Source organism: Orussus abietinus, unplaced genomic scaffold (genome assembly GCF_000612105.2).
Source record: "Orussus abietinus isolate OABI.00-Male unplaced genomic scaffold, Oabi_2.0 scaffold4, whole genome shotgun sequence".
In the NCBI taxonomy this organism is placed as follows: domain Eukaryota; kingdom Metazoa; phylum Arthropoda; class Insecta; order Hymenoptera; family Orussidae; genus Orussus; species Orussus abietinus.
In genome coordinates, this window is record NW_019396014.1 from 2550514 (window position 1) to 2576667 (window position 26154).

Below are 26154 nucleotides of genomic sequence, written 5' to 3' on the forward strand. Positions count from 1 at the left end.
TGAGATCGAGAGAATATCGATTTAATATCGTTTAGCCCTTTCAATTAGATTCAATGCAAGTCTACAAAATTTTAATTTCAGTTCTATAAATGCATTCTAGCACTCATGCTTATTTACTTATTCATTCAATATGATCTCAGCGGTTTATTTAAAGTAGTTACATTCATGGTAAGTTAACGATGATGCAAGGATTCATTATAATATTTGATGGTTTCAAATTCCCACCATTTGTATCCAGTAGTGTCTATTCGTATCGGTGCACTGTGCATTGTGTGATTATGCAAACTGCTCAGGAAATTTGTCTAAATGCTCAATTCTATTTAAAGGCTGTGACTCAATTTAGCTTATTACAATTGCTTAAAGCATGCATATACTTTATTTTATTTAATTAATCATTTGGATATTCGCTCTGACATGGCGCTAGAATTCAAAATGGCGGATGGACACACATTGACAAATATTGACACACTTTAACTCGAGACGTGTTCTACGATTTCAAGTCTTGAAGCTCCTGTCACGAACGTGCAATTAATGAGGACATTGATATTACACGTGGAATCAAGAACAAATGTCAGAAGAACTCAAATGTGCTTTTCGAAGCTCGAGCAATTGGCTGAGACGGACTTAATTGTCAAACGAATCACCCTGGAAGTGTCCAGCTGGTAGTCTTGTTCTCGTAGCCGGATTAAATATATCGTCAGCTATGGGGAGAATTGCCTATGCGGATGAGTCCCTTTTTACCTATTTAACGTCTCTCATGAAACCTGACGGATATACAATAGGACTTATTTTGGGGCAGGTTAGAATTTTTAACTGTTGCCTCAATAATGTCCTTTTGAAATATTTTTTAGTCATTTCATAATGTTCCCAAAGGTCTGCTGCTTAACTCAGTGTAATTAAATTTCTGGCACGATGTCTACGGGTGTTTTTCATTGCAGAGCACAGAACAGAAAGACTTTGTAGTACACTTGGCACGAACTCCACCACCGGCGACTAAAGATGTCATCGAAGAAACGCTGATAAGTTCTACAACGACTGTGCACCCTGAAAGTGCACCGAAATACATTAAATCGGTTAATGACATTCAGGAAAGTTGGGTGGCAGATCATGCGAAACATGTAAGATTTTTTATGTCAAATGCAAGTGCTAGTTTAATTATGGATACCTGTTATACTAGTCTTTTTGAACCGTTGATAGGTCACCAGAATGCTTCCTGGAGGAATGTGGGTATTGGGCTTATTTATTGTTGGACCTAAAGACATACTTGCCGATGGTTTAACAAGGCTTAGATCGGTCATACTTGCGATACGAAAAACTTTGGGATCTAATGAATATCTTTATGGGAACAACGAACAGGAAAATCTTGTATTGAGCTGTAATAGTATAACACGCAAGTAATATATGTTATTATTAAAAAAATCAGTTAATTCATAATAAGATTTTAATGAAGGTTATAAAGATTATTTTATAATTAACACTTTGCAGATACGTATGTAAATCATTAGACAACCAGAATAATACTTTCAAACCTGCAGACTGGAAATTTCAATCAAAAGCCATGAAGTGGCATCAACTGGAAGTTAGAATCGATTTTGACCAACTATTTCCGGTTCCTACTGATACAGACCCTGAGACTTTAAAAACACGACTTCAGGTTCAAACTCAATTTTATCAATTATATCATTTGGATGAGTTACTATGCAAAATGTGGCTAACATTTAAATATTTAATTTATTTAGGGGATATTGGAATACACATCCACAACTGTAAATAAAGCTATAATTGTGATCGAAGGGGAACTGAGATCTGGCAGTGATCTAGTCGAAATGATTGGTAAGAAAAAGCAAGATGTAAAGGATAAGAAAAATAGCGAAGACGACAGTGCTGATTCAATCGATAAAGCCCTACAAGCTGTTTTATATATACCTTGTGTAAGTATGACATACAGTGATCAAGTATAAGATCCACATTGTACATTTAAATAAGGAATAATTTTTGCAGCCTAAAACTACATCACAGGATATAAAAGTAATATCCTGCAGTGAATCAATGCGGTTGGTAGGACAGCTTTTCAGCAAGACTTTCGTGCATGAAAGAGCTTCTATCGATGAAGCAACAAAGGCAATTAAACAAGATATATTACGATCTTTAGCGAGTAGATTGGAAATGCATTGGGATAGTTTGATCGAAGAAGAGAACGGATCTCCCGAAGGTGAAGTTATATTATGACGGTTAAGGTAAATTAGTTACAGCCACGTATTTATGATACATTATTTGATTGTGTAGACAGCATAACTTTGCATGAACCTCCTCGGAGAGTTCTTGTTGCATTGCCCCAAAGTAAAGTCACTCTGTCGGATTACTTATTTCCTGGAGAAGGAGCACAGGAAGCTCTTATTTCCTTGCAGGAGCTCTTGGACCTTAAAGTTCAAGAAAATAGTGTGCAAAAAGACCTAGAGTTCCAAGTCGGTGAGTATAAAACTGTCTAAATAAGTTTGATCTATATACTATTGCCGTAACCCTGAAGAAAATGTTGTGTTACCAGATCCTCCTGAATTTTATTGCCAAAATGATGTGGATAAGGCATCAGATCATGGTAAAGATCCAGTTGACAGCAATCAGCTGATCACTTATGTTGCCGGTTTGAGCATTGCGTTATTCGCTCTCATTGTAGCTTTTCTCATCCATCACTTTTCCTGAACGTGTTCTTAAAAGTCAGTTGATGTTATTCTGAAGGACTTTATATTATTAGCAAAGTTAATAAACAGTAAGCCGTTCCAAGGATTTTAACAGTAGTTAAAACTCAAAATAACCTCATCGACACGAGGTTATAATTTTCATTTGAGCTTCACAGAGTACTAACGTCACGAGCAGTATTTAAATAATCATTTAAAATGTGAAGCAACGGCAACTAAGTCCATATATGATATACAACGTTCAGAATAACTTCAAAAATGTATACAGCTAAATTTTTATTGCGAAGGCCAGTGGGGAAAATGATTTACAGATTAAAACATATCATTGCATTTATCCTATACGAGCGTTGTTAATTTAAGATTTGAGAAAATACTGATTTTGCGACTGTACAGTGCAATGTATCGTTACAGATATTTTTATAATACTGACACCGCAGGGAAAGTGTACAATCAAGATGAGATAAATATAGAGGACCGTTTGTAATTTTTACTCTCGTTACTCCGACGTACCTTTTACCGATTTCTTGTCCGTCCTCATGGAAAATGTTTAAAATAAGCCGTAGAGCACAACAAAATACGAAATCCTATGATTTTGATTTAACTGTCGTTATATTATAATGATCTTACAATATTTGTATACGGTATATACATATAGTCATATACACAACTTATGTACATAAAAAGAGCCGCGCCATTGGCAGCAGTAATTACCTAAATTACATTACCATAATTCTAACGGTGACATATTCTTTTCACGTCGAATCGTCACAATGTCCTTGCTGCCGAATTAAATGATGCGTTACCGTCAATGTCGATACAAAAATTATTTCGTAGACGAGGCAGTGGTCATTGCGTACCCCTAAAAGTGCTCCGTGCCATCACGTTATATCACCTTGCTAATTCCTCAGAGTGCGTCCACATATCCCGCCACATTTTTCTATACATAATATACTCGTTCGCTCTCTTATTTACAGTACTCTTTGTACACTGTACATACACGACAGTCCCAGGCAATAATTGCACTTCGATAAAAGGAAAAGCAGTTTACGGAATCGCTGTAGGAATTAAAACTGTAAATCAGGGCAAGCCTTATTCTCCAAAAAAATATTCTTTACATCCTCTACTTCGAATGAAAAGTAACCGTTGATCGGTGTCACCGTTAAAGAATCGTTATATACTCCCTGTACGCGAAATAGAATTATTTTACGCATGCCCGTTCAACTTTTGGAAAATAAGCTTCGCCTCGTAGGACATACAGAAAAGAGTTTCGGCCTACAAAGCTTAGCACATCCAGCAACGATGCACCGTTTATCCTGTTTATCATCTCGGGACTTCTTATCGCTTAATCGAGTCCTAATAGTTGCGTGCCTTAAATCTAGTATCGCAATCGCTACTATTCTAAGAGAACAGAGTCGACGATACAATTCCGAACGCGAGCAAGCGAGCACAGGCGGCTCGAAAATTTTTTCCCAATTCCGAGGACTCCAAGATTCTCGAAGTTCCCGGATCGCTTGTGAACTCTTGCCAGTCTTATCGATAAGGGCATGTAGAGGGAACGAATCGGACCGTGTGCTTCTGGGCGACGCCTTGGAAAGTGTACATACGCATGGGTCATCATCGAATCGATCTCAACGATTAAGCCACAGTCGTTAGACCGCCCTCCACCGTTCATAGGTGGTTTCTCGGAACCTAGTCTTTCAAATAGACCGCGCGGATCACGACTCGTAATTAACGAGCGTAAAAAGGCAATAATTAATCTAAAGCACCGCACGGATCGTGGCTCGTTAACGAGCGAGCTCAACGACCTCGTCTCGCTTGGGCATCGATTGCCCCGATTCCGTAATCAGGAACGCGTAAACTTCCTCGTTTCCACCGCGAGTGCAATGGAGCCACCCGGTGATCGTCGTTAATAATTTAAAAAGGATTTAAATTCGCCTTGGACCGCTCTCTCGTTAATCGATTCCACAATGCGGTCGGGGACGTAGGGTCGCAACGACCGTCTCGCGACCGCGTCGCAGGACGGACGCGATCAGCTGTTCCGCCGAGTGGCGCGTCAAAGCCGACCAACGAATTCGATTCTACGTCTTCCGATCACCCTCCGGAGAGTCTACGAAACAATTATGCCCTCGTAACGAGTCTGCGCCTTCGAAGGAACCTTTACGAGTTCCCCAGACCCTCGGCGAGGTCCGCCCCGACGGGTACACGATATTCATTCCACGCGTATAGACCCAAAAGGTAGAAGCGACGAATTCCCCGGATCGTTTCCTCCGGCATCGAGGTCGCGGATGCGGTTCAAACCCCGAGAGAAAGCGAAAGCGTCGCCTCGTCGGGAATACGACGCCAAGGACGCCTCGCTCGTTCCCTCGAGTCGTCCCGCCAGGCCGGGGCTAAACGACGCCGATTTTGATGAGGCCTGCCTGACTTCCCCTGCCCACGCTGGCGTCCTCCAGGGAGTCCAGATCCAGGGCGGACTCGATCATCGTGGTGTCCTGGAGGAGCCTGAGCCTGGACGCCGAGAGGGGCGTCGCGGCGGCCGCGGGGACGGCCGGGGGCGCCTCGAGGCCCGACGACGTCGGCGCGACCTGGCGCGCCGGCAGCGGCCCGATCTCGTCGATGTCGACGGCCCCGACGCTCAGCGACGCCAACGACGCCTCGCTCGCTACGAGCCGGCTCGCGCAGTCGTTCCTGCTGCTACCTAGAAGAGGAAACCTCCGATTAGACTCCACCGCGACAACCTTGTCGCCGTCGCCTCGGCTGCACGCGGGTGCGAGGTCCGCGCACGGTCGCACCCGCGTGCATCCTGGCCTCTCTACGCGTGCTCGAGTGCACAAGGATAACAAGAAGAAGAAGAAGAGGATGGACACTACCAGCTATCTCATGCATTCGGTCTCTCGACGAGGATTACTAACAAGGACCCGATCGGAATCCACCCTTGGACTCTCGCAAGGAGTTACTCCCGGGTTAGGGGTTCGCACTTTGGAGAACACCGTGCAACGGGACCGCTCGGAGTCGTCCGTGCGAGAGAGAAGAGAACGCAGGGGAGAAAAAAAAATAAAAAGAGGAGTCGCGAGACGGGGTTAGTCGAGCTACCTCCTAAGAGATTAGGTTCTTTCGGGGTGCTTCAAACGTGAGATCAACTTACCGAGTCGTACACACCGAGCCCTCGATTACGAGACGTAATTAGAAACAATAGAGAAACACGGTTTATTCAGATGTCATGGTAAACTTATGTTAAACGGCGATCGGCTTACATCACGAGAGAGTCGGGCTGGCATCGTCCCGTTCGTACAATTATCGAGTGGTTAAAAAGGGCCGACCGGGCGTACCTAGAGTACGCGGTATAGTTTGCAGCTAAGAATTAGATAAATACGATCCAGTGCTCGGTGAAACGCGCTTTCCGAGGGTCCGGATATAGGTATCGAGGACGTTCGTCGCAGCTTCCCCATGGCCTCGATATCCAGAAGGGAGCGAACGTTTCTCCCTCTCTCTCCGCGGGGTCCTCGTACCCCACGTCCATGATCCGGAACGAGCCCAAGAACCGCGGAGACCCCTTTAAATATATCGCAGCAACGTTCGCCGGTCCGAGGGTAAAAACTCCCGGGACGCGACGCCGGGGGAACGCTAAATGTCGTCGTTGTCGCTCACGGAGCCGAGGATGAAGCGTCGGTTGAGGAAATCCTCCTCGGTGCTCTCGCTGGCACAGAGGGAATTCTCGGCGTACGAGTCCTTCTCGAGAGGCCCCGAGCCGAACCCGTTGACCACCAGGCCGATCGCGGTCTGCCCGATGATCGGTATACCACCGGCCCCGAGTATCCTGCTCGGCAGGATGCTCCTGGCCAGGGGATACCCGAGTCCGTGGTCGTTGCACCCGAAGTTGCCATACCGCGGCCCGTGGTGCGCGTGGACGACGAGGGTGGGATCCTCGGAGTACCTCCGCGGGAACTTCTGGAGGTCGGTGTCGACCGCGTATCCCGCGAGGGGGTCCTCCGAGTAGCCGCGGGCGTACCTCCGAGGATTGCCGGCGTATTTCGCCTCCTCGAGGCACCGGCCGTAGATCGCCGCCTCCTCGTTCTCGGCGCAACGGCGATACTCCTCCTCCCGACACCTCGGAGGATAATCGCGGGGACTCGGGTCCTCGCATTCGTACTGGTATTTCGGGGCGTTCCTTGCGAGGCCCTCGGGCTCGACGCACGGCACCTGGTGCCGCGGACTCTCTCGGGGCCGCCTCGCCGGGTACCTCGGGATGTAAGCGTCGTTCGCGTACCGACAAGGGTATTTCACGAGGCTCTCCGGGCAGTGCGCCGGGTGTCTCAGCAGCGTCAACTCACCGTTGATCGACTCTATCCTGGGGAGGCGCTGACCGGGCACCAGGTTGTTTATCGAGTCGGCGTGCTCGATCCCCGGGTTCGTTGGAATGTTCATGCCGTTCGGCTAAATTAGAATTGATCGAGATCGGTATACTTTCGTCGGAGTAAATCGTAAGGTTTTTATTAAACTCGATTTAGATTCTTGTACCTGTGGCTGGACAATTTTGACCGTCCCGTAAGTTTTGTTGTTGACGGTGACGTTGTCGTCGCCCGTCTTTTCTTGCTCCGCTCTGTATTCCGGCGTTACTATGCCCCTCCGATCTGCAAGCAGGGGCCCGGTTAGTCAGTGGAAGCATCTGAATTCATGGAAGGTGTCGCCAAGTTCTTATTACGAGACACGGTTGAAAAGAATAACACTTACCGATAAGACTCGGCGGTGCGGGCCCACACAATACGTAGAAGCAATTCCCACAGACGTTTCCTTGGCTGTACGGGTTGAAACTCTCTTGGCCCCTTTTGCTCGTAAATGAACCTTTTATCTGAAAGTTGGAGTACGTGTCATTTTTAAGTGCAAAACGGACCGGGAGTAGAACGGCGTAACGGATTTCTACACACGTCTTCGTTTGTAGTCTGATTACTCGTTGTTAAATATGTATGGAAGCCGGCGAGTCCTAAAATGCTCCAAGCCGACACAAAACATAAAGCTCCCACGACAACGCTGCCAGGGGAGAGCCTTACGGCTTCTAGGAATGGCCTGTCGTCTCTCGTTACTAAAATTAACGTAAATATCAGAGTTCCATTTTAATTACGCCTTAAAATAAATTCTAATATTACCATAAAGGAAATTCAATTTCTCACGCCTGTCGGTATTCATAAAACTTACACATTATGAGATGAGTGACAGCGCATGCAAATATAAAAACGCACAGGAATGCCAGTGACACGATGAATGCGTAAAAATATCTATAATTTCTTCGTCCTACGCAGTTGCCAACCCATGGACAGTGGTGATCGAATCGTTCTGCAATAAATTTCAATGTATTTATCGATTGGTAGTGAAATCATTATTTTCTTATGCATTCGACATTTATACGTACCTACACAATTGTCGCATAAACTACAATGAGAGGCCCTAGGAGGTCTAAATATTTTGCAAGTAAAACAATATTTTAATTTTACTGGCTGGCCTCTGACTAAAACCTCCTTTGTGCGAGGTGGAGGCCTGTACGTCGGTGAGTTACCATTATTTGGCACTTCTGTTACATGAAGAAAAACATTAGTCAAAATTAATTTCAAAGCCATATTTAAGTTATCTCTCATAGACAAGGACATTGGAGATATTACCAATTTGCTTCTCGATATAGGCTGCTTCGTCTGACGTTGCTCTTGGTATAACACCCGGATCGCTGAAACTTGTTCGAAGCAGCGCCGACATCACAAATAAAAATAATAAGCCACCGATAACTGGAATTGCAGGCGTAATATGCACTGCTAGAAATGGACAACTGAAAAATAAAAAATATACAATTATCGTTAGACCGAATTATTAAACAGCACCATCGTAACAGAAAATAATTAAATGCATAGCTTACTCAAATGCAAAGAATAATCCACTCGTGCCAGCAATTAAACAGACCGTCACATAGAAAATACCAGTTTGTGGAGCCATCATGACTCGGCCGTCGCAGCAGAACTGATTCCTACCAGGGAAAAGCTCCCACTTCCTAGTAACGTGCGGCATTTTGATTGATATCCTTCATTCACCAAACCATAAGCACGTCCTCTCGACTTATGGGATGGTAAAAAGAACGCTCCGTCACCGTTTTAAACGTGCTTTAACACCATGGATCTGGTCATCGCTTGTCGTGTCGATTGAGCTTTCCTGTAAATCGATCGTACCATTGCACTCTTTTCAAGAACCCGAGCACCAGGAAATAACGATCTATGAATTAAACCTCGCTATTTATAAAAGAATCTAAAGGACACATATTCGAACTCACCGGCTATCCGTGCAGCTGTGATCACGAACCGATACTACTGCTGAAAAGCCCAAACTTCTCGTCAACTTAACCTACTCCTCTTGACCAGGACACACAGGGGATCGGAACTCTCGGCATTCCGTGACATCGTTCCAGGCGGAGTCCTTACGATCGGCAGCTCGAGTTCTCAGGGTAAGTCTGTGATTCTACAAACAGCCCTGAACTCACGGTCTTAACATCGGTACCTTCTCGGTGGTTGCCGATTCCAAGTGTGCTCACGTCGGGGCCATAGCTAACGCGATATACACGAAAATCCATCGGAAAACTAGGTCAATCGCTGAAGCGCTACCGTGCCCCGATCTTGTCTCGAAGACGTCAGCGTTAACCGGCTCTTCGCCTGGTCGTAAGACACATCCTCGAGGAGCTCCGAACTCTCCTTTCGACTCGTCCTCCGCCGTTAGCGATGACAATATCACCGACTCCGTATTTACTAATCAACAAGGAACGCGAACCTCGCGTGTGACTTGTGTGACTATTCGTTGCGCGCTGATCAGCGCAGATTCGCGACGGCAACGCATGGGTGGCGCCATCTTGTGGGAAGATATCGAACGCCCAATGGGATGGCTCGGTGTCACGTGACCTCTCACGTGAGCGTCCACGCACGTTTAAATCCTTGAACACACCAACGCAACGAGGTTCATTCGCATTAATTAATACATAAGCATTCACAGCGATCGCGTGACTTATTGCATCATTATCCCATGTATCCGCTCGTGGTGAGTAGTATCGCCGTGATAATAAGGAGTTGTTTCAGATGAAAAAAAGGGATGATCGATATTTACTATTGGACCGTATTGGCCCACGAAAACGTGCACCCCAATCGAGTTTTGAAAACTTTGGCGTTACTCCACATGTCATATGACTATAGGACACATCTTTGGGCAGCTTAAAATCTGCTTTTAATATGCAAAAATTCGTTGCGGAAAAAGACGTTCAGTAATTCTATATTTATCAGTTCTAATGGAATTTAAACAACCCAACCCTGAAAACGGGTGCGCGCAGCGACGCGTGCGCCACCTCGTGGGAAGTTTCCAAAGTCCAAAGGGGTAAAATTTCCGCGCTCAGTTCAAAAGGGCGAGTGAGTGCGTTCGCCGGTAAAACAGCCATTTACCTTACATAAACATGGCGTCGTTCCGCGCGATCGATAAGGTAGGTCCTCGTAACACTACACGATACACTAAATTAAAACTAAATCTTGATTATTTTGTATTTTCATTCACAGAATATATGAATACATATAAGGAGGAAAGAAACGCGTTGAGTAAAATCCCTGGCATGTTAGAACGCAGGCGAGATCCAGTAAAAAAATTGTAGGAAGAGGAAGCCAACGTTTCCCGGGGAATGCCATTTTAATCGATGCGAATAATTTGGAATCACCGAATCGAAAACCAGGCACGATCAACGTATATATTCCTGATAATCGTGAAATCTAGGACCCTGAAGAAAAGAGCGCTCGAGGATGCGTAGGATAGGTTAGGACATCGCTCCACTCCGAAGGGTAAGGGCGCGAGTTAGGGTAAGGATGCAATGGCGCAGGTCACCGCCTCCCTTCGGAAAGGGGGAGAAGTCCCTCGTCCAGGAAGATCGACTTTTCTCCCGCTCTCCCCGATACATCGCCAATTAACGGACGGCTAATTGCATTGCTTATTCGTTTCTACATTTCAGACTCGCTGGCTCCGGATTTTACGATATCAAACGACGTAACGAGTCGTGCTCTTCCCGACCGCCGCCCATGGCCTCCCATATCATGTAGTCCGTGTCACGACGAGTGCCGATTTTAAGCGCAACCTTGAAATCCTCCGCCCAAGGCCACGGTTACCCAAAGATAAGAAAATCCATTCATTTTGCAGATGCATATAATCGTTTTTAAATCCGCAAAATATCGTCAGGTCTTCTTAAAAGCAAATACGCCCCATACATCACTTTTTGCTGTCTCGCCCAGCGGTCCAAATTTTAACAGCGGGTAACTATCGTTTCAGGTATGACAAATCATGGGAAAGGTGTGGAAATCGAGAGTTCGCATTATTCTAATCCTCGGCCGTTCAAGAAATCCCGTAGAAATATTGATTTGGCTCGAAGCGGAGGAACCGCGAACGGTCCAGGACGACGCGGGATTATCGAAGAAAGAAGCGCTTCGGGGTACGCGAGGATAAGTAAGGAGTGTCGCTCGATATAACGAGGGGTAAGAATGCAGTAGCGTAGGTCATCTCGTTGGAGAGCACGCTCGATGCCGCCTATCTTCGATTTCAGGTCCAAGAATCCGCGACTAAGAACGAGCAAGAGCCGCTTTTCGGGTGCACCATGACGTCGGCGTATTTCTCAATGTGGCAGCTTTTTGCATCTTGCGAAAATATACGTGCCAGCTAAATAAGGGATTAACGAGGAAACAGCGACCGGGCCGATCGTCCGGGATGGCGGGAAAGGGCGGTCTCGACCGGATTCCTTCGGACGGAGTTCCGGTGGGTTCGTCGGTGGGTTCGTCGGTGGGTTCCTCGGTGGGTTCCTCGGTCGGTTCCAGGACGCGGGCCGGGAAAGGGAAGCCCAAAGGAGCCCGGAGGGACGCGGAGGGACGCCGAGGGATATGCGCTCGCGGCAGACACGGGGCCGCGGACGGGAAAGGGAGCTCGGACGCGGACGCCGACGCTGAAATCAGCTCGGGCGATCGATGCGATAAATGGATGCGTGCGATTGGTAGCCGGGAAAATCGATGGCGAACAGGGGCCACGGCCTGGCTAGGTGCGAGCCGCCACGCGAGAGCCACGGCACGCCGCAGAGGATGGAGCAAAGACCGAAATATCGATTTTTAGGCCCCTACCAGCGCCGGTTCGATGCTCATATCTGCCCCTGTCCCCGCCCCCGGCCCCCGGCCCCCGGCCCGACCGCTCCCCCGTGCGCCGCGGACTCCCGCTCTCCGACCAGAAGAGATTCACTCCCAGAAGAGCGTTTCAAAACAACCCCGAAGTCGCCTCGAAGTCGCTCCTCGGTCGAGCACCCGGTGACACCCGTCGGCAGCCGGCTCCTAGGCGCGAACCGATCGCGGCACCCCCTCGAGGGCCTCTTCGAGGTCCTCTTCGAGGTCCTCACCGAGTCTTCCCGGCCAGAGTCGACAGGTAATGGCCAGGGTCCGAGACCCGTTCCTTGCCGGCGCGAAGCTCGTCTCCTTGCTCGGCAACCTGCGGAAGGACTCTCCTTAAGCTAGCTCGCGAGTTCACTCGGTCGTTTTTTTACAAGTTTTCGTGGAAAGGTGGCGATCGGCGTAAAGGGAAAAAAGTTGCATCCATCCCTAGTGGAGGAGCCTCCCGAGAGAGGAATCGCCGAGGCAGGGCGGGAACCCGGACGACGATCTCTTCTCGAGACCCGGAATTTCCGGAATTTCCGGAAGTCGGAAGAAGGAAGAGGGAAGACCGGGGAGAGACTCGTGACGCGATTTCTTCACGGATTTTCCTCGGATTTGCGGAAACGTCGAGGCGACGTGGAAGAGTGGGAGGATTTCCGAAGGACGGATAACGGCCCACCCTGACAACGGTAACGACGCAGGGGGTCGTTTCTCGCTACGGGACGATTTATTCCCCGTTTACGCGTTTCTGAAAGGAGTGTCCAGGAACTAGTCGCCGGAAGGATCCAACGTTTTACCGGTAACGGACCGAGCGGAGGTTACGCACGGGGTCTCGGATGCGGATTTTTAATTTCCCCGCGTATCGAGGGAACGGACTCTTTCGACTTTTGCTTCCGCGAGGTTATACGGGGGAATTTTGTGCATTTTTGACATCGGCCGATCCGTGTCACCCGGTATCGGGCGAGCGATGGCGCAGAGGGGGTTGCGGTCGCGTTAACGAGTGTCAGGGTGTCAACCGTGTCGACATTTATTTATCAAGGTCTTCCCGGGAGTTCCGTGAGGAGTTTTTGTGAAAATTAATGCTGCCCGGGCGATGCAGGGTGTCGGGAAATTTTTTGGCGGCGGTTGGTAGGTTGGAAGCTGCGTAAAGGTAATTAGATTAGCGAGAACGAGTCGGTGCTGTCAGTGGACGAATTCCGATGGATCAAGAGGTTCGACGGAGGTGATCAGATTTTTGGGTTTCACGGTGTTCGGTGAATCTTGTCGCGGAACTTTTGCATGCCGACGGAACGCCTGGCTCTGACAGGAAATCTCTGAGGGAGGATTTCTAAGGGGTCTCTCTCGAAGGTAGAATTTTATTGTAGAGAATACTTTGGTGAATGTGTTTCATTGAGGGGAACATTTTTATTTGGGATCCCTGTCATTGAGTGGCACGTCATCTTAATAACGAGGACAGTTTCGTCGTAGAGAGAGGATTTATTTTAAAGGAAACCATTGTAAGGAGAGGAGGTGGTTGTTTTAAAGCATTTTATCAAGAATTGTTACAATGCCTTTCGTGCGATTTACCTCCTGGATTTCGTTAATTGATTTTGTGCTTGTCGTAGGTAAAATGGCCATTGCAGCGTCAGAAAACTATCAGCTGAAGTGGCACAGCTACGGAGCACATCTTCACAGTTCAGTCGCCACTTTGCTGCATTCCGAGTCTTTTGCCGATGTGTTGTTGGCAACCTCGTGTGGTCGTCATGTGGCAGCGCACCGCTTTGTGCTTGCAGCTTGTTCGTCGTACCTCAGTCACATCTTTCAGACTTGCCATTTTGGGGCAAATACAAATGCTCCTATTATTGTGGTAAATTAAGACAATTTTTTCATTAATTAATACAATTTTGTTGCGATATAAGATTATGACGTGATAAATAATTTCAGGTGTTACCTACGGAGATTGGATATCGTACTTTGAAGATTTTGATTCAGTATATGTACAGTGGAGAGGCAACGGTAACAAATGATCAATTGGAAGGGGTATTAAAAGCAGGAGACATACTCAGAGTACGAGGACTTTGGAGGTCGAACACAGGGAGTAAGAAGGAGAACATTCAATCTAATAATCAAAAAGTGGAACGGGATAAAAGAGAACAAGCTCCATTAACTGGACAGATCCAAAAGATCAAGTTAGTCCAGCCTTCGACGGAAAAAGTTACAGAAAACACCCAGCAACCAGCCACGACGCAGACCAGCACCGTCCAGACATCGAAGACTGGAGACAAAAAGGGCTCGGAGAAGGCAGAGGAGAAATCCAATGATTCGGAAACTAAAAAAGTCTTGGAAGAAAATAAAAATAATGAACAAACCAAAGATAAGGAGAATCTCGAAGGAAATGGAAAAAAAAGAAAAAGCGTCAACAGCGACGTCGAGTCTACCAAGTCTAAGAGCGATGGAGGCGATAACGTAATTATATTTTTATTTAAACCCATAATGCTTGTTCGATGAATGTTAAAAGTTCTAGGGTGCATTGTATTTCCAGACCGAGTTAAATTTGGAACTTTTGGTCAAGGATGAGCCCATTGATTGGGAGGAATCGATCGACCCTTCGGAATCTTTAACGATAGATCATGAGATCGATATTAAACCGGTAGGTAATATAATTTCATACTTATTATGACAAATTACTTAAATATTGGTTAATTAATTAAAACTTATTATGTTCAGGAAATAGTTCATAGTGCAGACGAAGATGGGGAAATGGAAGAGGAAGAGTATACACCTTTGACCTGCGACATGTGCAGTCAAACGTTCAACAGGCCTTCGGACTGGGTTCGGCACATAGAATTCACTCATGCGGACATGACAGAAAATCGACGCAAGAAGCGGAAAGTACGGAAAATTCGTTCTATTAAAAATGAATCATTGAATTTCTTGTGTAAATTTTGGTTTGCACTTTTTTCCCCAGGGCGATGTAGATGACGACAACAAGGACTTTCCTCCACTGAAGTGTGACTTATGTGGTAACATGTATCCAACACCTCAAGAATGGGTCCGCCACATACAAACGGAACACACGGAGGAACAATTGGCTCTGATGAATAATTCAACACCCCCCAAGCCGAAGAGAGTCCACAGCCACCAAAAACTGTGCAACATTTGCCAAAAGGTATTCCCAAGTCATGCGTCAATGGTAATTCATCAGAGGACACACACGGGGGAGAGGCCGTTTCTATGTTCCTACTGTAAAAAAGGATTCAACGTCAAGAGCAATCTACTGAGGCACCTCAGAACATTGCACGACAAGTTCGTGCATCCAAGCTTATACGGAAGCAACGGCAACAAAAACGCTTAACCTGTCTGTCTTATAACTTTAGGTTAAGTGTCATTTACTTCGGTAAAGAAACAAGCTAAAGCTCAAGCGGTGGGCAGTGATCACACAATAATGACCGTAGTACAATTGTAGATTCCATAACGTGGCCGAAATGGAAAGCACTCCGTAGTCATGACAAAGGTGATGTCAAATCTGCCAAAGTATCGACAGGGATCTGAGACATCTAAAATTTTAAATACTGTCGAGTTTCTTATGAATGCTCCGGCAGAATTATCATCACCTGAATTGGCACGATTTCATCGGGGGCATCCTGCTGACATTTGGCAGCGTTCCCAGTCGAAGTTAATTCGATAAGAAGTGAGCAAGCTTGGATCGTCGATCCAGGCGCCGCAAAACTGTGATCGATCTTTATTTTCCGAAGCATTCTGGAAGGCCCAGCTTTCGTTGATGTTTCTGTGTGAGAACTGCCCTTGAGCGCGATTCTTGATTGAAAGTGATCAATGAAATTAAACGACGAGGTGTCGTAAACCAGGATCAAAACGCTTTCTTCGAATTCGTTATGTACCTCGTCGCCAATGCTCATATTTCGCGGTGACTCGGGAAGTGTCTCGTTAGAGATTATTTTCAAGAAGGAATTGCTACCGCATTATTAAATGTCAGACCGTTTTTCATCGATAACGAGAAAGGAAGAGCTGTACCAGGGCTTAGAACCGAAGAGGCTGACTAATATTGCCAAAGAATTCGCTTTCGTTGCCGTTCGAAGATATTCTTTTCTAAACGTACACCTATACGATTCCAAAAGTTTTACCTAATCTCGTATAGCGACGTAAAGTAAGTATGCATGAAAAGTGAAGGAAGGTAAAAAAAATGACGACGAAGGACTTAATAATCCGTAGGAGAGTCTTCGCACGAGTACTTGCGTGTAAAATACTTCCTAGTTTTAATCGCGTCATTTAACTCGATCGATACACTTCATTGATTAGTCATGATTTAAGAAACCAAATTAAGTAAGGTTAACCGTATACTTTTACTATATACTTTAGGCTATTCCATCCACGGTAGCCCTCTTATTCCCGCAGTTCGTAAGCTAATTATGTATTTTTATATTAAAGTAGCTTATACATATAGTCGTAAGAATATTAAGGAACACACACACAAACACACATACACGTACACACAAATGTAGGATTAACATTTTGAACTTCGATTAGGCTAGGAACCAGGACATAAGATATATTCGGAATTCATCAAAATTTCTCAAGATGTATTCGGTCCTTCGATACTACGTTACAAATCGGATACTATCAAAATACAGTCACAGTCGACAAAGAATGTAGCGTGTAAAAAAGGAACTCTTATGGTACGACATCGTTTTATCTTAATAATCGTGATCGCGTCACAATTTTGCGAACTATAGTGTCAATTCTACGTTGCGCTAATACTGTGACGAGCCAAATGACTTTTAACTGTACACATTGATTAATACATTACCTCCAAAGTAATTCAAGCTCAGTCTTGTTATCATTTTAATATCACTGTCCTAGATCAACGGTTATCTTCTAAAATATTTTAAATGGAATGATTCAAGCATGTATCGTATCATTTATAAAAGACATTTTTTTATTATTTACATGCTACATTAAATTATGCTCGTATTAAAAATACTCTGCCTTAAGCGGTTGAAAGGGAATTTTAAATCTTATCTGCTTAAGTTTTTAATGTAATTGCGATAAATGGTGACATGCTTACATCCATCAGCCACTTCGATTCTACTTATTGTTATCTACTAGTTTTCTTCTTCATCATCGATCTTAGGAGCTAAGTAATACCTGATGTGTCCAATGTCTCCAATTCGATATTCGCATACTAGGGGAACATTAGCTGACATGGACAACTGAACTTGTGCACAAAGCGGTGTTGCTTTGACAAAACAGTTTAGATAACGGCAGGCAAACGTCAATTTAACAGGTTCTTGCATTTCAATGTCTATTGAAGCATCTTCATTGGTTGAATCGGAAGACTGAGCAAGTTTTATATTAGCTGTGGAAAAATGTCAGAATTAGAATGAAACATTTTTTAATGGTGTAAAATTTTTAAAGTACTATCTATAAGGAAATTTAATAATTACAATTTCCAGACATCTCATTTTTCCTTGAAATATGAAGTTATATTTCTTATTTATGTTTCCAATAAGAATATACGAAAATTTATAAATATATTTTAGAAATGTAACTATCAGAACTCTCAATATAAGGAAGGCATAATGAGAGAGAATAAAGGAAAACAAGACTTTGAATTTTTTTTAGTATCTAAATACCAAACTTTCAAGGTCTTGAGACAATGTCATGGCACCTCGAGAGTACGCAAACACAGCAAAGGCTGTTAGTTATCAACTAGAGTTCACAGAAGAATGCAGTGTACATGTTACCCTTAAGGCAGACTAGGAGTATGTATGCTGCAATTAGGGTAAGATTTTGATATTATTTATTGAAAAACAAATTATACTATATCTTTTAAAGAATCACATGAAACAATTATCTATGTCGTGTTCCATTATTAATAATTTATGTGGGAAAACAATATATCAAAGAAGAACAAAATATGTTTGAATCATGTTGCATTAAATATGACATCTGAATCTTACCACTTCCGGCATCTCCACTGGCGCCGAACTTAATGCCTTCTTTAGTAACAGAAATCGTTATAGCTTCTCCAAACTGACTTAAATCACGGCATATTCTGGCAAACTCTTGGGATGGCATTTTAACGATGCAAGAGTACGTTGTTTCCTAACAGATACGTTTAAATAAATCCATTATTGAATTTTAACCGATCTTGTACAATTGAAAAAAGTAAGTATCATCTTACGGGAATGCCAAGATGTTCTTGGTCTAGATTTATCAATTTCATTTCATATTCTGCAATTTTTTCCTTGCCTTGAGCTTCAAAGATAAAAAGGACGGAATTTGGACTATCTAAAGCCCGCAACGTGACCGTGTCTTCACTGTCCGCACATTTCAAAATCTTTGACATACTAGAAATAAGTGAGACATTTTTTACTGGCATTGACGAGAAATGCCTTAAATCATTTAACAAACTGAATAAATATAACAAATTATAAATATACGGAATAAACAGCAGAACGCTTTTTTCCTCCTAAACCTAGGTCAAAGAGTGTAACCTCAAAACCGAAGTTTGCTCAGTAAGCTTACCTAGATACGCTCAATCCCATCGAGAGATTTCGGTCGCATCTATATTTATCAAAGCCGTCGCTCCTCAAATTTAAGGAAACCAAAGAAACGTGAGCGTTATCCATGGCTTGTAATTGAATGCCAGAATCGGAGCACTCGAAAGTAGCCTCGTTTAAAAGGTCCTTTATAGCATCGAGGACCTTCTTTAGTAGAACGCTCTGCACCAAACGTGCCTCGAACATTTTCCTTGATTAGTGATAATTTTTGCAAAGGGGAAAGGAGAATTACGTGATAATATCACCTTTACAAAATTTGCGAAAGCCCACGCCGAACAAAGCCCCGAGCAACAAGTACCGGCAAAGCCGGCGTTCGTTATCGACACGGTGGGGGATAGGTGCCAAGAAATTATAGAAGCTGCCTTATAATGGTACACATTACGGGGAGGGGAAGAGGAAGCAGGAGTCTCGCTACTTGTCTCGCATAAGAGTGTCTTTATTTGGCATATCACTGCCATAAGTGCGAAAAGGACAACCTGGTCTCTTAGAACGTAAGGTAGGAGAACATAATGGACGCACACGACGAATGTAAATTTTGGGAGGCGAATTACCCGCGCTTTCTGTCAACTGAATTGGTCGGGAATATAAAGATGGTAATCCTAACCAATCACGTAACCTTACTTCTTCCCGCGCTTTACTTATTGGTTAGACGTTGGTCGTTATCGAAGGTTAACCAATGACGCAAAATATCAATGAGAGCACTTTTCAAGGCTATACAGTTTAAAGTTTGATATGAGGCATAATTTGTCATAAATGATCACAGTAATGCAAAATAAAAATTTTATTGATAGTAAATATGGTTTACAAGATCGGGTGAACTTGAAGTAAGTTCAAGGGCGATATTGACATACTGTATGAAAATAAATCGCCAGTAAAATATTTAAGCACAATGGACTTAATTGAGAATTATATGGTTTACGTGTATAGCTTCCTAATACATCACATTATACGTCTACTAATATTTACAATTACTTGGGAAATCGAGTCTTGTAAAATTCTAAAAATCTAAGTCTAAATTATTACCGGAATAAAATGTACTCCATTAAGGACCATTACAGTCCGATATCTCCTGCAATGCTTTCCAAGTTATTGAACATCTGATCAAGATCCTAAAACATATAAAGGAAAGAATTAGTTAAATAATTCTTTGGTATTTGAGAGGGTACTGAAATGGATTTCAAAGTATAAATGGTTTGTGAATTTACATCGGAAGGTTCTTCGTCCTTTGACCTGCTATCATGTTTTTCAGCTCTTGCTGAAGTTGTATTTCCATTAATTTCATCGTCGTCTTCCTCATCTTCCTCGTCTTCATTGTCTTCGTCGTCTTCTTCTTCTTCGGATTCGTTAGGCTCGTCGTCATCGTCGTCGTCGTCGTCATCATCCATATCTTCCTCCATGTGAATATCATTAGGCATTTCTTCATAATCTTCAGGTTCTTCCTTAATATCCGTAAGGATCATTGTTTCTTCAATGGGACCAGTCTCTGCTGAGCGTTCTGGGGGAGCTTCAGCGGCTGATGGTATTTGAGGTTGTTGCGAAGTCTATATTTAGGAAACATAAATTAATGAGTAATGTATTAATTCATTTGTTATAAATAAAATAATGACGTAGCACTGAGTAAAATTTTGTAGCAAACAATAATCTAATGAGTTAATTTACTGTTAGTGGAATGCATACCCAAGGCTGTTGTTGCTCTGCAGTTTTAGCAGGTGTTATCGAAGCTACTAATGATGTTGGTGTTTCAACAGCAGAAGTTGACGTAACCCTATTCTGGTGTTCCTTCTGAATTTGGGCAGCTGCACTCGCTTCATCTCCGGCTTTCTTTAAATTTGGTTTTGGCTCTCCAGGAAGACAAGTATTACCTCGTTGCCTTCTAAATCTAACAATAATACTTCTGGTATCCCACATCAAATTATGAGCCTCTTTATAAGCAGATATGGATTCATCTACACTATTATATCTCATAAAAGCATATCTGAAATAAGAAATATACATATAACAATTGTCCTTAAAGGGAAATGACTCTGATAGAATTTATTTTTAGAAACTACCGTGTGTTCCTCATCTTCTGGGCATGTCCTACATCTACTCGAGCTGCTGTAGGGAATTTGCTCTTAACTTCATTTACATTGACTGACTCAGGCAGATTTCCTATGTACAATGTGTATGGGTCGATTTCTTCCGGCATTGGGTTATCTTTGTCTCTTAATGATTTTCTTTCAACTCGTAAATATCCAACTCCAAACCGAATCTCCTCTAATTTTTTTATTGCTTCATCGATATTGACATTCTCTGCCATTTGAATGAAACAATATCGAGGTCCACTGGGACTCTGAAAATGTATGTTCTGTATCCCAGGATGAAATTCTCTGACTATGTCTTTGTTTAGATCAGGGTCTGGAAATTTAATTATGAGACTCTGAGCCTTGACAGTCTTGTTGTACTCATTTTCAATTTGTAATGCTCTCTCGGCATCTTCTCGATTCCAAGGGCGACTCGGGTAGCTCTGAGACATTGGTCTACGTTGCTTACTTTTCTTGACCACCACTTCTTCCTGAAATCATGACAAAATTGTATTATTTTACCACAATGAATCTAAGATGTAATTATATAATTATTACAAATTATAAACATACAATTTTAATTTCTTGATCTCTGGTGTCTTTTCCATGCCTATTAATTCCTGAAACACCTGGAGGTAACGGAGGTATCTGGTGATTGGACAGTGCAACATGGTTCATTAAAGCCTCTGTCGTTGGTGTAGCAAAATTGCTTCGCTGCCATTCCAAACCAATTCCAGCAGACTGTGCAGCTCCAAAGTAAGCAGCTTGGTCAAACTGACCCTGGTTTTGATCAAACCGTGGAAGCCTTCTGTTCTTACGGTGAAAATTATTCCTCTGGACATAGACACTGTTCGGATTGTGGTTGAATCTGCCTCTCCTGATATAATTGACCCTCAGAGGCATTTCTCTTTGAAATGTACTCGTCACAATGTCTCGGGAAGTTTGAGGAGGTAACGGAGCTGTCTGTGGGGTAACCCATTGCCACGACTGTGGATGCGCCCATGTTTGAATCGGAGCAACCTGAGTATGTACAGGTCCGAATACATGCGGGGGTGGTGGGACCGCTCCTGGTGGAGGAGGCATGGGAGGCAATGGTGGTTGCCCCGGTAGAGGCTGGTTAATCGTCGAAGTAGAAGAAGTCGTTGAGTAATTCGCATAAGAAGCGTCGTATCCAAAGTTAAGCGTCTCTTGCTTGACAAAGGGACGCTTGACTTCCCCATTCTCTTCTGTCACCTGGGAAAATTTAAGCCATTACATTAATCTGACTTTTTTAATATAAATTATTAGACTTCTTTAAAATTGCCGCAAAAAATATATTTAACCCTAATGAAACAATAACAGAGAAATTATCTTATTGATTTGTCAAACTACCTTCAAATTTACGAGTTAATAGCAGCTATTATTTGAACTTATTTGAATTATTCCAAAACATCTCAGCAGTCTCGAATAAGCATTTCTCTGGTAGTCTCATAAAAATCCCACAAGAATGAAAGATTCCATAAATTTAACTCCATAAAAACCCACTCTTAAGTTAACCTGCAATACTTGCACTCGCGGGGGAGGGGAGGAACGCCGAGTAGAAATGGAAATTTCGACCTTGAAACAGATAAGACGAATGAAAATTAATTTACCGTGCGATTCATAATGTTGAATAGACAAGTCCGCTTGAATTCGGAGCAACTGTTAATTTATTAACCACTGACAACAACAGACTTTAGTGGGAGGTTGCAAACGCATCTCTGCACGGTCCATTCGACAGCAAAACCACGCCGTACAGGGGTGCCAACCCTTATCTTATCACGAAAAATGCATCCATGAATGAGCGCGCCATTAATTTTGAATTCGAAGGCCATTGGGTGAATATTAATTCTTACTTTTTCATCTTTCTTTTCCTCGACGCTTCAGTGAAGAGAGACTATCCGAGACGCGAAAGGCATTCTCTATTTTCAAATAAAAGATCGTCTGAACGATGGGAGTCATAATACGATTAGTTCTTATATTGCTTACGTTTTGGTATCATAATACAATTATATAAGGTTCACTTGACAGCATATTAAATAGTATTTACGCCACGTGGAAACGATAAGGCAGTCAACCGATTACCCCGATGAATCGATCCTCAGTTAATTTTTTCGCGGTCGATTTAAATTTCCAAGCGCCATTAAATGCATCGCAGCAGGAAAATGGAAAATACTGCACGCAAAATGTGAGATTGACTTTTCAAAACAGATAACAATCTCGAGCCAGATTTTCCTGCGATTGCAGCGCTCTCCTGTGTGAACTATTCAAAACCCTCAACCCTCGTAAAGTCCGGGGGTAGATGAAAAAATTAAGGAAACCACGAGGTATCGGAATACATTTGAAATCCGGGAGAAGACATGATTTATTTATGATTACTACTATCGGATTAAATCAAGTATTATCAGGCCATGAAAGATAAGATGAAATTTTAAATTCCCGCCCGGAGTAGGGCGACTCTCGATCCTCTCGATCTATGGATCCCTGTTCGAGGTTTCAATCTCGATCGAATTAGCATATCGTTCCGCTAGCTCGACGCCGGTTCTCGGCGGAAAGGGGGGAAAAAAAGAAACGCCGTGGAGAAAGTCGACAAGACGGATATACCTGAACGGTGTAAAAGGAAAAGAATGAGCGCGGCGAAGAGGCGGGTCAAGGAAGAGGGAGAGAGAAAGAGAGACAAATGATCTCAGCTGAAACAAAAATCGTTGGTGCCGCGACATCGAATCCGCGAAAGATGAGCCGTCGATGATAAATTCCTCGGTCATCGGAAAACTCAAGAAAAATCCGCCGGCCGCGAAAGAGAGTACGCATCGCGGCCACAAAAAAAAGAAGAAACCGAGAAGAGGTACTCGCGCCGCGTCGAATTTTCTGCCCCCCATCGAGTCCAGGTTTTTCCTTACCCACGATTTTCTCGGCGCACCCTTTTGTGGTCAGTTTTCCGCTCTCGGTTTCGAGGTTTTCCCGGGGTCGAGCCCTCGGGAGGCTTCTATAATCTCCAGGATTCACTATCGGGGGCGCGCCAACGCCGACGTGAACGACACAGTAAATAACTACCACCGGACGAGGGCGCTTCGTAGTCCAGAGTTTTCATCACAGATGTCGCCGATGTCGCTTCGCCCAGGACACTAGTGACGTGTTCTTTCACCCGCGGATTCAAATTATGGCGGCAAAGGGTATCGCCGAGATCGAGGTAATTTCGACAAACGTAATGACTCTTGCATAGTCTTATAAAGAAGGAAGGAAATACCGAACATCGATGCAAAGGCTCCAGCAGTACAGACATCGCTAGAAGTCACTCGTCGTGGACCTGTTCAATCGCCGTCATTTTGAATTTATTCGTAAATTAGTATCGATAGTGGAGGAGAAAGCGAGATCATCGATATCTCGATAGCGCGTCAATCTTAATTGGAGAGCTTCCTGGCAGATGTCGCGTCAATGCCATTCTTGCTGGAGCGTCGAGCGGCGGCGAGTCGCGGGGAGCGATCTGTCTCGTGTGTGCATTCTCGTGTGACATGGCTACGAATAACACGGAGGAAATTGAGGTAAAGCGATCGGTTCACGACCGGATACGTAACGATCGCGACATTAGGGCTCAGGTAATCATTCCGAGGGATTCGGAGATTTGCTAGGAAGAGAAATCTGGTATCTGGTAACGGCATGGTCGGATCGCCGATTCCGGTCTACTCCGCCTGCCAGCATGTCTTTCCTCGTTTAAGACCCCTTCTCCTTTACTTTCTGTCGAAAGCTCCTCACTTTTACAAAACGTAGCTTGGGATAACGGAACGGGCAGGTTGCGGTCTCTCGTTGGAAAAATTAACTTCGACTCTGCTCGCAAGTATTTGTTAAATTTAATTTTGGATCGGTGAGCAGTCGTGCTCGGTACCTGACGTATTTGATACCTTTTAAGCGTAGGTAGAAAAAGAAATGTAAATTTAGTTGGATGGAATGGCAGTCGGGTTGCAGATTGTATCAAAACGTTAACGAGAATAAGTTGCGAGCTTGGGAAAGTAACGTAATATGTGTGTCTACCACAGGACACGGAAAGAAAGGATCAGGACATGGGAAAGCTGGAAGAATTTCCTCCGGAACTGCTTATAAAGCATCCTCTGCAAAACACGTGGACCCTCTGGTATTATGAGGCCGACCGAAGTAAAACCTGGAGGGAGAATCAACGGGAAATTACTAGTTTCGATACCGCCGAGGATTTCTGGAGGTGAGCGACGAATCGATATTGACATCTCTTGCTTGTTACGATCGATGGATTTGATGGCATTTTGGAGTAGATTATAATTCTTGTAGTATTATATTGTATTTTGTGGATAAAATTCCAGCATAATAGAACCTTTTCTTTAATTTCAGTTTATACAATCACATAAAATCAGCATCTGAATTGAGACAAGGTTGTGACTATAGTATGTTCAAACAAGGTATTTTACCAATGTGGGAAGACGAAGCAAACAAAAATGGTGGAAGGTGGTTGATTAATTTAGATAGGAAGCAAAGGGTCGACTTAGATCACTTTTGGTTAGAAATACTTCTCTGTATGATCGGAGAAGCCTTTAACGAATATTCAGATGACATATGTGGAGCAGTTGTTAATGTCAGACCAAAAGGCGATAAGCTTGGAGTTTGGACTGCCGATGCACAGAGATCGCAGAGCGTTATGGAAATTGGGTAAGTTTTGCTAAAAGTAAATTGTGTATTAAAAAACGAAATGTGCCTATGGAAGAACAAATTCTGTTTTTAGACGTAAACTAAAAGAGCGGTTAAGGATCGTATCGGGCACATCCATAGGGTACCAAGTGCATAAAGACACGATGGTCAAGTCTGGTAGTACAACTAAAAATACATATTTCGTATAAACCATCGATGCTCGTTATCGCTGATATTGTCATTTCTCTCTATATTCTCCGAGTGAGTACAAAATGGAGAGATACCAATCTTTTTTAACATGAACAAAACTGATGTTAAAGTGAAAAATATGAAATGACATAAGAAACCAACATGCCTTCTTCTTATACGAACAATTTCATGGGAAGCTCGGGACTGAAGGGAAATTTGTTTTGTCGTTAATACACATTTCTCTGGTTACCAGTGACCGAGTGAAAGTTAATAAAGTTATTAATCGAATTCGTTAACGATGTATTGATGTGGACATTTATAATAAAATGTATATTTGTCTTGAGTACAGTTTATGGGTCAGGTATGCAGATTGTTGCACTTTTATTCACTGTTTCAATATGTGCATTAGATAGATTTATTATACTTATATTTTGTACTTTCCAATCCTATTTAGTACATAAATGTGGTGTAAGTACATAGAAAATATATTAATAGATAAATCTGGGCACTATTTCAACTGTTGTACAGTTAAATACTGCACTATGCTATATCATAATGGAAGAGAAGTGTAACAAACTGACAATTGCAATACTGATCTAGAGTAACGTGCTTTGAGAATTATTTAAAATGTAGTTTGATTTCATGAGTGTTTATAACACTGAATGTATTGGCGCGTATTTGATATATTAAGTATGTATTAAAGAATCTTTCAGTGAACACAATGTATGTTGCTTACAGTTACTTCATTTTCATTTAGTCTCTTTTTCAAATCTTATATATTTACTTACATTCT

The 26154-nt window shown here is 43.5% G+C and overlaps 6 protein-coding genes and 1 long non-coding RNA gene across 16 annotated transcripts; 4 read left to right on the top strand and 3 right to left on the bottom strand.

Annotated features, from left to right (window-relative positions):
• The first annotated feature begins 426 nt into the window (after nucleotides 1-426).
• LOC105695597 (protein odr-4 homolog) lies at nucleotides 427-3180 on the top strand. The gene is made up of 8 exons (XM_012417306.1): nucleotides 427-799; nucleotides 939-1118; nucleotides 1198-1394; nucleotides 1486-1654; nucleotides 1740-1931; nucleotides 2002-2212; nucleotides 2287-2469; nucleotides 2546-3180. The coding sequence occupies exons 1-8, from the start codon at nucleotides 704-706 to the stop codon at nucleotides 2698-2700; spliced, it is 1383 nt and encodes a 460-aa protein (XP_012272729.1). The 5' UTR covers nucleotides 427-703; the 3' UTR covers nucleotides 2701-3180.
• Nucleotides 3181-3286: 106 nt separating this feature from the next.
• On the bottom strand, nucleotides 3287-9543 carry LOC105695596 (palmitoyltransferase app). Of its 2 annotated transcripts, none has more exons than XM_012417305.1 (9): nucleotides 8596-8744; nucleotides 8348-8508; nucleotides 8101-8259; nucleotides 7887-8024; nucleotides 7619-7773; nucleotides 7425-7542; nucleotides 7212-7324; nucleotides 7025-7127; nucleotides 3287-5391 (listed from the first exon to the last, which is right to left on the bottom strand). In XM_012417305.1, the coding sequence occupies exons 1-9, from the start codon at nucleotides 8742-8744 to the stop codon at nucleotides 5084-5086; spliced, it is 1404 nt and encodes a 467-aa protein (XP_012272728.1). In that variant the 3' UTR covers nucleotides 3287-5083. The 2 variants fall into 2 exon arrangements, with proteins under 2 accessions (XP_012272728.1, XP_012272727.1); XM_012417304.2 differs by lacking the exon at nucleotides 3287-5391 and adding an exon at nucleotides 9004-9543 and having other exon boundaries at nucleotides 6318-7127; nucleotides 8596-8885.
• Nucleotides 9544-10380: 837 nt separating this feature from the next.
• LOC105695485 lies at nucleotides 10381-11769 on the top strand. The gene is made up of 3 exons (XR_001103630.1): nucleotides 10381-10540; nucleotides 10708-11224; nucleotides 11293-11769. It is a non-coding gene; the product is annotated as an uncharacterized LOC105695485 (long non-coding RNA).
• A 229-nt stretch (nucleotides 11770-11998) lies between these two features.
• On the top strand, nucleotides 11999-16693 carry LOC105695732 (zinc finger protein 271). 4 transcript variants are annotated; one of them, XM_012417587.1, is made up of 6 exons: nucleotides 11999-12152; nucleotides 13483-13724; nucleotides 13802-14323; nucleotides 14400-14507; nucleotides 14585-14749; nucleotides 14826-16693. In XM_012417587.1, the coding sequence occupies exons 2-6, from the start codon at nucleotides 13488-13490 to the stop codon at nucleotides 15210-15212; spliced, it is 1419 nt and encodes a 472-aa protein (XP_012273010.1). In that variant the 5' UTR covers nucleotides 11999-12152; nucleotides 13483-13487; the 3' UTR covers nucleotides 15213-16693. The 4 variants fall into 4 exon arrangements, with proteins under 4 accessions (XP_012273010.1, XP_012273011.1, XP_023290359.1 ...); XM_012417588.1 differs by lacking the exon at nucleotides 11999-12152 and adding an exon at nucleotides 12416-12567; XM_012417589.2 differs by lacking the exon at nucleotides 11999-12152 and adding an exon at nucleotides 13140-13225.
• Nucleotides 16435-18750, bottom strand: LOC105695733 (proliferating cell nuclear antigen). The gene is made up of 4 exons (XM_012417590.1): nucleotides 18404-18750; nucleotides 18060-18225; nucleotides 17836-17980; nucleotides 16435-17231 (listed from the first exon to the last, which is right to left on the bottom strand). Exons 1-4 carry the CDS (start codon nucleotides 18622-18624, stop codon nucleotides 16978-16980), a joined length of 786 nt encoding a protein of 261 aa, XP_012273013.1. The 5' UTR covers nucleotides 18625-18750; the 3' UTR covers nucleotides 16435-16977.
• LOC105695735 (eukaryotic translation initiation factor 4E) lies at nucleotides 17578-26078 on the top strand. 4 transcript variants are annotated; one of them, XM_012417594.2, is made up of 4 exons: nucleotides 17578-17657; nucleotides 24554-24732; nucleotides 24879-25193; nucleotides 25267-26078. In XM_012417594.2, the coding sequence occupies exons 1-4, from the start codon at nucleotides 17613-17615 to the stop codon at nucleotides 25379-25381; spliced, it is 654 nt and encodes a 217-aa protein (XP_012273017.1). In that variant the 5' UTR covers nucleotides 17578-17612; the 3' UTR covers nucleotides 25382-26078. The 4 variants fall into 4 exon arrangements, with proteins under 4 accessions (XP_012273017.1, XP_012273019.1, XP_012273018.1 ...); XM_012417596.2 differs by lacking the exon at nucleotides 17578-17657 and adding an exon at nucleotides 23622-23709; XM_012417595.2 differs by lacking the exon at nucleotides 17578-17657 and adding an exon at nucleotides 23948-24061.
• On the bottom strand, nucleotides 19205-23554 carry LOC105695730 (RNA polymerase II-associated factor 1 homolog). Of its 3 annotated transcripts, none has more exons than XM_012417586.2 (6): nucleotides 23420-23554; nucleotides 21075-21734; nucleotides 20490-20992; nucleotides 20116-20413; nucleotides 19644-19979; nucleotides 19205-19547 (listed from the first exon to the last, which is right to left on the bottom strand). In XM_012417586.2, the coding sequence occupies exons 2-6, from the start codon at nucleotides 21582-21584 to the stop codon at nucleotides 19491-19493; spliced, it is 1704 nt and encodes a 567-aa protein (XP_012273009.1). In that variant the 5' UTR covers nucleotides 21585-21734; nucleotides 23420-23554; the 3' UTR covers nucleotides 19205-19490. The 3 variants fall into 3 exon arrangements, with proteins under 3 accessions (XP_012273009.1, XP_012273008.1, XP_023290358.1); XM_012417585.2 differs by lacking the exon at nucleotides 23420-23554 and adding an exon at nucleotides 22133-22261; XM_023434590.1 differs by lacking the exon at nucleotides 23420-23554 and adding an exon at nucleotides 21873-22123.
• Nucleotides 26079-26154: the final 76 nt, after the last annotated feature.

Bases quoted from the DNA above. Each gene is read 5' to 3' on its own strand.
- LOC105695597 (XM_012417306.1), top strand. From the start codon at position 704: ATGGGGAGAATTGCCTATGCGGATGAGTCCCTTTTTACCTATTTAACG. The intron at 800-938 runs GTTAGAATTTTT...TTTTCATTGCAG, and splicing joins TAGGACTTATTTTGGGGCAG to AGCACAGAACAGAAAGACTT. The intron at 2,213-2,286 runs GTGAAGTTATAT...TTGATTGTGTAG, and splicing joins AGAGAACGGATCTCCCGAAG to ACAGCATAACTTTGCATGAA.
- LOC105695596 (XM_012417304.2), bottom strand. From the start codon at position 8,744: ATGCCGCACGTTACTAGGAAGTGGGAGCTTTTCCCTGGTAGGAATCAG. The intron at 7,543-7,618 runs GTGTGTAGAAAT...TCCAACTTTCAG, and splicing joins ATCAGACTACAAACGAAGAC to ATAAAAGGTTCATTTACGAG. The intron at 7,128-7,211 runs GTACAAGAATCT...ATTCTAATTTAG, and splicing joins TCAAAATTGTCCAGCCACAG to CCGAACGGCATGAACATTCC.
- LOC105695732 (XM_023434591.1), top strand. From the start codon at position 13,425: ATGCCTTTCGTGCGATTTACCTCCTGGATTTCGTTAATTGATTTTGTG. The intron at 13,725-13,801 runs GTAAATTAAGAC...AAATAATTTCAG, and splicing joins CAAATGCTCCTATTATTGTG to GTGTTACCTACGGAGATTGG. The intron at 14,750-14,825 runs GTACGGAAAATT...TTTTTTCCCCAG, and splicing joins ATCGACGCAAGAAGCGGAAA to GGCGATGTAGATGACGACAA.
- LOC105695735 (XM_012417594.2), top strand. From the start codon at position 17,613: ATGTTACCCTTAAGGCAGACTAGGAGTATGTATGCTGCAATTAGG. The intron at 17,658-24,553 runs GTAAGATTTTGA...TGTCTACCACAG, and splicing joins GTATGTATGCTGCAATTAGG to GACACGGAAAGAAAGGATCA. The intron at 25,194-25,266 runs GTAAGTTTTGCT...TTCTGTTTTTAG, and splicing joins CAGAGCGTTATGGAAATTGG to ACGTAAACTAAAAGAGCGGT.
- LOC105695733 (XM_012417590.1), bottom strand. From the start codon at position 18,624: ATGTTCGAGGCACGTTTGGTGCAGAGCGTTCTACTAAAGAAGGTCCTC. The intron at 18,226-18,403 runs GTAAGCTTACTG...ACTTATTTCTAG, and splicing joins ATGGGATTGAGCGTATCTAG to TATGTCAAAGATTTTGAAAT. The intron at 17,232-17,835 runs GTAAGATTCAGA...ATTTTTCCACAG, and splicing joins CAGTGGAGATGCCGGAAGTG to CTAATATAAAACTTGCTCAG.
- LOC105695730 (XM_012417585.2), bottom strand. The intron at 20,993-21,074 runs GTATGTTTATAA...TCATGATTTCAG, and splicing joins GAGATCAAGAAATTAAAATT to GAAGAAGTGGTGGTCAAGAA. The intron at 19,548-19,643 runs GTAAATTCACAA...TATATGTTTTAG, and splicing joins AGGACGAAGAACCTTCCGAT to GATCTTGATCAGATGTTCAA.